At 38.8% G+C, this 10,298-nt stretch overlaps 1 protein-coding gene and 1 long non-coding RNA gene across 2 annotated transcripts in view; one reads left to right on the top strand and one right to left on the bottom strand.

Moving 5' to 3' along the window:
- LOC148076600 (uncharacterized) overlaps positions 1-10,298 on the bottom strand; it is a 201,489-nt gene that overhangs the window by 35,138 nt on the left and 156,053 nt on the right. The window lies entirely within an intron of this gene.
- On the top strand, positions 95-8,516 carry ca7 (carbonic anhydrase VII). Its single transcript, XM_087793119.1, has 7 exons — positions 95-187; positions 1,966-2,163; positions 3,499-3,617; positions 4,540-4,635; positions 4,803-4,865; positions 4,947-5,102; positions 8,376-8,516. The coding sequence occupies exons 1-7, from the start codon at positions 151-153 to the stop codon at positions 8,493-8,495; spliced, it is 789 nt and encodes a 262-aa protein (XP_087649245.1). The 5' UTR covers positions 95-150; the 3' UTR covers positions 8,496-8,516.

The following is a 10,298-nucleotide window of genomic DNA, read 5'->3' as shown; positions in this document are numbered from 1 at the left end:
GGCGTGTCCGGAGGAGGATAATTGATCTTATTCCCGCCTCCACACAACCTTCCATCATTAGCGGCACCGGCTCCACGTCCGTGCTCGCCTCACACACACGTGCGACAGACGCCGAAAACTCGCACCGTCCTGCGGACACACGCGGCCACGATGACCGGGAACCACTGGGGATACGGGAAAGAGGACGGTGAGGTCACTCCTCCACTTTCTTTTTAAGTTGAATACGTGTTTTTAAAAATGTCAGATCTGCAGCCAGGATGACGCACCTGTAAGGTATAATAATAATAAATATACTTTTTTTTTTTAAAATAATCAGATTAAATTCTCAATGAATGATCAAATAAAAAAAAGGCTGTCACTCAAGTATCCCTCCATGTTTACGCTCCTGTTGAAGAGTCTGAGCTCACTGCTGACCAGCCACTGACTCTGGATCAACTTGTCAGAACACTGAGTCCTGGTGTGGATTATTACACCGCCTGGTCAAGGCTTCAGTGGGGCCCCGTGTGTTAAGGCCCCGCTGGCGCCTGAGTGGCCACATAGGGACTTAAATTTTATTAGTTTTTTTTTTTTAAGTGGGCTGAACTAAGATGCATAATAACCAAATCAGACATAACCTTTTGCTGACATTTGTTTCAGCTGTACATCAGTAAACCAGTATGTAATACTGAAGAGTCTTGACAATGTAAGGTTATTGTTTTCCATCATGTTTTTGTTTGTTTGTTTTAGGCCTGATGTGCAAGTTAATTCGGGCTCTTCCAGGATGCTCAAATAAATACACAAATAAACAGCGAAAAATGTACTGAATCAGAAGTGAAACAACACCGGAAAAAACACAATATTAAACTCCCTTCACTAGAGATGCTCAACAATTATGAGCATCATTCCACTTGGGAAGTTGATCGACTCCCAAATGGATGCTGCTGCTGCTGTTGTCGTCGTAACTATAGCTACGGTTCACGGCTGTGTTTTCAATATTCATCCTAAAGATGTCACTCATACTTCAGTTGACATCATAGCGTGGCAGCTGAAAGAACAAAGGGATCAACAACCACCCAAAATGGAATTCCTAAAATGGAGGGATAGACTCGGTCAGTGGAGGCTTCGGTCGCGTACACAACTTAAACACATATTTATCTGAAGTGTTTGTGTAGCGGCTCAAGCGTGTGTATCAGTTGCGAGTGTAATGTAAACCGGGTTTTTACTGTTTTTTTTCTGGGAGGGCGTGAGTATGAGCGGGGGGGGGGACCCACACAAAGAATAGCTTAGGGGCCCCCCCAAACCACCTTAATCCTCTGCTGGATTTGCCCATGTTTTTGTCCAGGAGGAGCGTCGCAAACTTTAATCCCATTGTATCTCAAGAATAGATGAGGGTTTTTTTTTAATTTAAGTCGGTCATTGTTACTCCATTTGCATCACCTTGTGAGGGTCAAGCTTTAGGGTCATTTAGTATCTACAAGTGATGCCTCAGACTTCTGAAGCTCCTTAGGCCTTTTTCCCCATCGAGATGACTTTTTTTTTTTTTTTTAAAGACTATACGACTCATAAGCTTTGTATCTGCCTGACAGGTGAGTCATTCAAACATTGCAGCAGAAGGTAAATGGAGAATGAGCCAAAATAAACAACATAAATTAAACTGAATTTGCAACCACTTACTCAGCTGCAACATCTAAAACCAACCAATGACTTCTGATGGGTTTGTAATTACGCTCGATTAAAAAAATGGTAAACCTTCTCAAAAAATGTCTTGACGTCACAGCTGCGTCACTCTTTTATTTTTCCAAGTGATCAGTGGGATATTCAAGACTTGCTGCAAAGCCTGAATTGTTCAAACACACAAATGCAAAATACAAGCATGTCGCTTCTATTGATTTAGAGAAGCGACCATTTGTTAGCACTGTTGGTTGCAGCCTGGAGTCAGTGGATGAAATGAACCGTTTCTTTTTTATTTTATTTTTCCAACACAAGGTCCCTCTGTGTGGCACCAGAACTACCCAGTCGCCGAGGGTAACCGACAGTCTCCCATCGACATCGACCCTCAGGAGGCTTCACATGACTCCAGCCTGAGCCCGATTGTCCTCAATTACGATCACTGCAGCTCCAGCAACATCACCAACAATGGCTGCTCTGTGCTGGTGGACTTTGATGACTCGGACGATCGGTCAGGTAAGGGAAAAAAAAAACTTTTAATAAAATCACTTTTAACGCAGATGAAAGGATGAATAAGGAAAGCTTTTATATGATGGGAAATATAAATCAATAAATATTTTACTTAAAAAAATATATATTCATAGCATTTAACAAATCATTTAGCAAGAAATAATGTAATTATGACGTACTAAAATAAAGCTTAACACACACAAGTTTTTATTTTATTTTGTAATTCATTTTTAAACGTTTCATTTAAAAACATGATGGAAGTGAATGCTGAAGCCAACTCTGCAGAAGGCTTTGGATGGGTGCTACACCAGAATGCTCCATTTAATTTAATAAAAATTCTCATTATAAGATAAAAATTAGGGGGTAAAAAACAACCTGAATTTCTTTACCAAGTTATACGCAAAGTTTAACTATTAAAAATGGTTATTAATCGTAAGAAGGGCAACATGATGGGCTTTATTGTGACCTCCTAACGGCCACATACATCCAGTCCGAGGGCGACATGACGCCCCCCGAGCCATACTTTGCCCTGGCTTCTGTAGAACATCTCCATCCATGTGATGCGACTAAAAGAAATCACCGACTGGCTGAAAATTGCACACAATTCTGCCTATAAAGCCAACAAGTGATTAAGCTGGATACACAATAATAGCCTCTCAACTGCTATTATGACCGACGGGTCCATTATATCGGGTGGATCCTTGTTAACTACCCGGTCATTACCGAGATGAGCTCAGCATGTTGGTGCTTTTCTAATGTAATGCGAGTGGTTTTTCCTCGACAATAGTACAGGAAATGCAGTGTTTAGTTGTGCGTTTATGAACGCCGCTGAAATCCCACAAAGCTGCAGTTTGTCATAAGTGGCTGGTTTTCTACTTAAGATGGTTTAAATCAACTTCAAGTGGATCATATATGTGTCAGCAGGTTTAAAAATACAGACTAAGGCTTCTTGATTTGGTCCCTGTCTTCTTATGAACCATTAATCATTTTAGAGCCAATATATATTTGACCTTATTCCGGTCTCGGAAGGGTTTTTTCTTCACGTCTCTCTAACTAGCCTTGTGCCGCGCTGATCTCGAGGTTGTCAGCAGCATCAGAATGAATTACATCAGATTAGAGTGTCCCAGAAGAAGTCCATACTCAGCTGTCTGAAGGCTTGTGTAACACTCTCCCCGGGCCCGTCTTCGTGACGCTCCTAATGGACGTTCAGTTTGTATTCACGGGAGCTGATCAAAGTAGCAGCGTCGACCGACGCGTCACGTTTGTTTTATTCAGCGACTGATGGATTTTCTGTTGTTCATCAGGGTCTTTTCGTTCCATAACATCCTTCCTCCTCCACAGTGATCCAGGGAGGTCCTCTTGAGAACCCGTACAGGCTGAAACAGTTTCACTTCCACTGGGGCGGAAAAGGCAGCCATGGCTCTGAGCACACTGTGGCAGGAAAAAGCTATGCATCCGAGGTGACCACTCTGACCTTTTATTTTTCTGCTAAAAATAAATTCTTATTTTACAATATTTGGTTTTTACATTTAAAAATATACAGTACATTTTCTGTCAATGATCTAATAGTGATGTGTTGACGAAGCTTCATGAAGCAGTGTCCTTTTTTCCAAAATCCACTAGATGGCACTCTTGGCTCTATAAGCCTTTTGTTTTAATCAACTGTTCTTAAGAAACCTCACTATTTTAAACTGAGGGTGCCACCTACTGACCTCTAAAAATAAAGCTGCTGCTTCACTAGTGCATCACTAGTATACAATGTATACTTTTTTTTTCCTCAAGAATTATTTAGTCATATAACCCTTAGCTAGTGATGGGCTGGTGAAGCTTCATGAAACAGTGTCATCTTGTTTAGACGTCAGTAGGTGGCGCCATCAGTAAAAAAGAAGTGATGTTTCATTAGAAGAATTGTTCAAATCAAAAGAAAATAGTGCAGAGACCACCATCTAGTGGACTCTGAAAATAATGACACCGCTTCACGAATCACTCCCCTTTACATCTATATAGAGACTAAAATATTATCAAAATCATTTATCATTCAAAACGTTTTTCGCTGTACAGTGACCAGTACTTGACCAAAAAAAAAATGAAGAACTTGTTAGTAAGCTGTTACAAAAGGCTCCTTATGCACCGAATGGGACCATTTGAAAAAGTGTATTTTCCTGCACAACAAGAAGCTGCATGAAAAAAGCAAGATATCCTTTTCTTTATTTGGGAGAAAATCAAAAACTAATAATGTTTTTCCATTTATAGATTCATGCTCAACAACTAGCTTTGTTTACTGTTCAAGGGATTCTTTAATTCTTGCCCTCCAGAGATTTTGATGCATTTGCTTTGAGTAATGAAATAAGTGGAATTTCTCATGTTTCTGTGCTTCCCCAGCTTCATTTAGTTCACTGGAATGCTGAGAAGTACAGAACGTTTGGGGAGGCTGCGACCGCTCCAGATGGACTCGCTGTCCTTGGAATCTTTTTAGAAGTAAGATATTTTGGTCTCTTGTAAATTATGAACATAAGGACGGAAAACTTTTATTACAAGTGGAATGTGTAGAGATGCATCTTGGTGTTTCTAGAATGAATGAGAATGTTTTTATCTCGGGTGGTGAACTAAACAGACTCTGTGCACAATCATTTGTCTCCCCTCAGACGGGCGACGACCACAGATGGCTCCACACAGTAACGGATGCTCTGTACATGGTCAAGTTTAAGGTGAATTGTATTCACAGAATATTTTTTTGGATGTCCGTTGTGCAGTTTCTTGCGTTTACATTTTCCGTCCGTCGACTACAGGGAAGTGTGACGGATTTCAAAAGTTTCAACCCAAAGTGCCTCCTTCCCAGCAGTCTTCAGTACTGGACCTACCTCGGCTCACTGACAACCCCCCCGCTTTATGAGAGCGTCATTTGGATCGTCGTCAAGGAGCCGATCACTGTGTCGGAAAAGCAGGCAAGTGTTTCCTGCACTTATTTTCATGGTTCATGATTATTAATTTTTTTTTTTTAATTATTTATTATTAAAAAAAAAAGAAATGTATGTATGTGTATATATTTAAATGCATCTTGAAGTAAATAAAACAAAATGAAAAAATACTTTAATTAGATTAACTTAATTAAAAGAAAAACTATTTTTGTTTTTATTATTAGATTTGTATTAGATGTTAAAGGAAACTCCAAATATTTAGTGTTTTTATTATAGCATTGGCAGAAAGTAAAGGTATTCGGTAGGGGTGTAACAAAATATTGATGCACCAATACATCACTAAATATTTTTTCAAGAAATCAAAATGTAACGGCAAAGTATCGATTAAAAAAAAAAGTGTGTGTGTGTGTGTATATATATATATATATATAGTATATTCATTCGACTACCAAATCGTTTTTAACAAAGTTTTTTAATTGTTTATATTTCAATAAAGTGTTTGTACTGCTAGCTGTCATTATGTCCTCCGCAGCTGAAGGATCCATGAAATCACATAAAATCTCAGTGGTGACTGAGGACGAGAGGATACAATGGACTCCAGTGGCTTTAAACGCTGATGTTTGGACATATTTAGGGTTTCAAAACAAATGAAAGTAGTTTATCGAAAGTCATGTGGTCTATAAATTCTGCAACATCAGAGTCAAGTACATAGATAATACTACAAATCGCAGTATCTCAATATATCGTATCCTTGCCCCGCATCATGATGCTCATCACCAGAATTTTGCCTCAAGTACCAAGTGATGGTCTACATCCCAGCAGCCGTTGTGAGGGTGACCTGTTGTTGCGTAACACTTATTTAAGGACCCAAACAAGGGAAACCTCATCCGAGCGTCTTACGGTCGCCATATTTCTATCCGCGGTGATTCAGTGCTGAGCACACAATCTGTGTCTTTAGGTCAGATAACTCTGGCCCGTCGACAAGATAAGCTTCCTAACTGGATGAGGGCGGCGCACATGTCTTCCTCCCACCTGTTGGCCGTCCTCCTCGCTAGATTATACTCTGTCTTATACTGGGCTTAGTTTCTCTTCTCTTCTCCTCTTCCATGTTTGTAAGTCCAGAGTAAAGGAGTCGGAGGCGTAATGAGGGCGGTAGCTTGGATGTATTCCCCCGGTGTCCAGTGGGTAAAGCTGTGCTCATGAAGGAGCTCAAGGGGGGTGTAAGCTGGCCAGCTGGCCCCTCGACTTGTGACTCCACAGCTCAAGCTTTTGATCTCCTCCTGCTGATCTTCGCGAGGAATGGACGTCTGAACCGAGAGCTGGCTTTAATTGGGAAATGCCTCTCGTGGAGTCCCAGCAGGGGAGAGCTCCGACATCGCGACATCTCTGACTAGCATGCTGCTTCACATTCCACATTTCTGTTTTGAAATTCTCTTGGAGAATGAATGGAAATGTAAAGAAGCTTTTAAAACTAGTTGGCATGCAGGGAATAAGAAAAAGTGACTTCAACCTTAATCCTTATGCGCCACTTATTTAAAAAATGTAATCAAAATGATCCGGAAATGGAATTCCTTTTTAATTTCCTTTCTGTCCGTTTTGTTTTTCAAGAAACATAGCTTTGAATCATCAGACAGACTTCATTTTAGGTGACCGGATCTGGAAAACCAGTTCTCTAAATGGAACAACGTATCAATATTTTGTCTACCTGGTTAGGAACAGGTAGTTTGTTTTTGTGTGCGTCTCAAATAAAAACACTGAAGATGATCACAGTACTTTATCTACTTCACCGCAGTAGCAAAATGGATATAAAAGCATATTCCAAAAACGGTACAAATGTATTATTTGACTTATTTTAGGCGAAGCATAATGGCTGCCTTAGGTCTGTTTTTCTATTGCGTCGTTTGTATGTTATTTTATTTTTCACTGATGCCACACAAAACTACTAATTCTATGTTGTGTTCCTAACACTGGAAGTAAAAGTTTCTGATTTTAAAGTTTTGCTACATTTCCATCCTGAAATCTTCCTTAAAATCCTGCCCCCTGTTGGGATAATCCTGTTTTTCTGGATAAAACTTGTCAAGATCCTACTGATCCTGCTGAAAAGTTCTGAACAACACAACTAGAGATTTGACATGATTTTAGAATCGTTCTTTACAACAACCCATTTCCAAGATTTGATCCCATCACATTACCAAAAATCCAATCAGATTATCTTTGAACAATGAAGATATTTCAGTTAATAATTTGAATTTGGGTTTCTCTTGTCACTGCCATGTTTTCTTGCTGAGGAGAAAAGTTTGTTTTAGCGACATAACTGTTACACAACTGACTCATCTGAGCTGACTTCTGCATGTACTGTACATACTCTAGTTGTATCAATACCTTTTGTTTTGCTACATTACCATCTTGAAATCCTAACCTCTGTTGGGATGATCCTCTTTTTTACCTTCTAATTCTAATACCTTATTAATATATTAATATTTTTAATCAATATTTCAGAAACTTTTGGTAGTCTAGCTAGAGTATCTTGTACGCTGATGATGCGTTTATCTCCGTTCGCAACTAGCTAATCACATCTGAAAACGTGACTTGATAAAACGCAGCATGAACTCAAAATGCGAAAATAAATCAATTTGCACAAGACTCTAGAAACATGAAATGTCATTGTTTAATCAAAATCTCTTTAGGCGTTTTCCTGATTATTCGATTGCTAAAGTTTTAGCAACTTCTGAGTATTGCTAAGCTAATGTTGATTAGCTTAGCAGCCATAAGTAAGTAAGTAATATTTATTTATATAGCGCTTTTCGAGACCAGGGTCACAAAGCGCTTAGACAATCAAAACAATACTCAAAAAAGTACATACTTTAAAGATCAAGATAATACTGAGAACCACACAGGAGTTCGAGAAATCCAAGGAAAAGCCTGTCTCTGTGACTTGTTTTTTTTAATTTAAATGTTTGGTTTGCTTTGAGAAGCTTTTAGTTTCACATGATGGATATTTAACCTGAAATGTAGAAGTTGTGATGAATCAATCAAAATATGTCAAAAGTTATGATTGTAATTGTTTAAGGTGTGGTTGATGCTTGATTTAGGGCAGATCTTGATTGACGGTCAGAAGATCATGACCGACGATGGCCAATACATGTTGTCATGTCCGTTAAATGGATTTGACCACTAAACAGAATAAGCCCCTTCATCCTTTTAGCAAGCTTACAAGTTGCACTTTAGAGCAAGGTTCATGGAAAGGTTTATGCAACACGAAAACGGGCGTAACTTAATTTATTTTTATTTGTTTTACAGTTGGGAAAATTCCGCCTGCTACTTTTCAACGGGGAGGAAGAAGACCAGAGGCTACGCATGGAGAACAACTACAGGCCTCCTCAGCCACTGAACGGCAGGAAAGTGCGTTCATCCAACTAATGCAACCTGAAGACGCGCGAGCCTGAAACCATGATGCACAGAAACAGCGCAATGAATGCAAAAAATATGAATAACATCGATACCTCTCTGTAGTTTGTCTTGGTGGGCGTCTCTGTCACAGTTATGAACTTTAAAGATTTAAAGGGAAGTTTTTTTTTTTTTAATTAGACACCGATGGCTGCTGCTAGTATTTTACCGCTGGAGCTTAAATGTTACGCGGTGATGTCATGGGTTACCGTGGCTGTGAGTGTGTCAGCGATAACTTAAGTTTCCACTTGACAAATGGTCTGCAGACCTCAGGCTGATCCTCGATGATCCTCTTGTGCGCCGACATTTCAGCTCCGACCTGCGGACCCCCCTGCAGGCCTTCAATCCTCCCCGGAGCTGGATCTGGACTCTTCTTAAGTCGATGAGCGATGCATCTATTCACATCCATCAGGGTTATTCTTAAGTATTCACAAATACCAGCTTGATTAGGTTTCTTAGACGCTGTGAAAGACTGAACACTTTAATACCTGTAAGATTTAGGGGCTAAACTTGAGTTATGGGTGACACCGATCCTGGGTTCCATGCACTTGGATTATTGTTAAAAACACTGGAGCAAAGCAGCAATAAAACACATCTGGCTCCTGCAGCAAGAGGACGACTGTACCTGCTCTTATCTGATCGAGTCAAAGATCACGAGTTGAATTATGTCAATCATGACTGTTTTTGTAATTTAATTAAATGTTTGCTGCAATAAATGAAACCTGTTAAAGTATCTGCCCAATTTTGTCTTCCTTACTACCAGGTTTATAAAGAGTCATTTCTGGATTAGAAATGCTCATCAACCCTTTTATTATCCTGGGGTCAAGGTGACTCGAAGGCTGAACCCAAATGTGTTTGTGGTATCCCTTGTGTTGTCTCTGGCTCACGGTGAACGACCTCTTCCAGAAATATATATGCAGTAGTGGAGCTCGTTCACCTTGAACCAGAGATGACATGAGATAAAGATGTTTATTTTGTGACGGTGAGCTAAATGTCATATCAATACTTTTTCAATATCTGATCAATCACTTGACAACCCTAGCAATCTGGCTGATTTAAATTAACAAATTGTGTTGAATACAATAATTACTAACTTTACAAAAGCTGATATTCTGAAAATATATATTTTTTTCTGGCTTGTTAAACATAAATCATGCATAATTAAAGTAATTGCGATAATTTTGCCTTTTTTTTTATTTTTCCCTTTGCAGTTTAAAATAAGGTAAGGTAAGGTAAAACTTTATTGATCCCTCAGGAGGTCTCCTTTTGGAAATAAATGATCAAAGCTGTCTGATTTCTAGTTATGTTCTTTCAGGAACATCTTTTTTTATCAAGACCATTTATGTTGGTTTCATCTCCTGGCTCAACAGATTATTTTTGGAAGTTGTGTAGAAAAATGAGTTAAAAACGATTTCATCATTAGAAATGGTTGCTTGTAAATAAATAAATAGGATGATTGTAAATCTTGCCAAAACGTGTAACATATCTCATCATTAAAATCATTTTAACCTTTCCATTTTAATTTATTTAATAGTTTATATCTTTGAAGCCAGCCTGTGGAATAAAAGGCTCCCTAGTTGAAGCCTGTTTAGCTGTTCTTTGATAATCTAGTAACAACTCTCAAAGTTCACAATATTAGATTTTCTCTATTCAAAAATATAACCCAAAAGATGATAATAATAAGTAAGTAAGTAATTATTATTTGTAAAGCGCCTAAAGCGTGTTATTTATTCAAATGTATACATTTTCAAAATAATAATAATAATAATAACTAGC

The sequence above is a fragment of the Callionymus lyra genome, chromosome 6 (assembly GCF_982586985.1).
Source record: "Callionymus lyra chromosome 6, fCalLyr1.hap1.1, whole genome shotgun sequence".
Taxonomy (NCBI): domain Eukaryota; kingdom Metazoa; phylum Chordata; class Actinopteri; order Syngnathiformes; family Callionymidae; genus Callionymus; species Callionymus lyra.
This window is presented reverse-complemented; position numbering and strand designations above follow the sequence as displayed.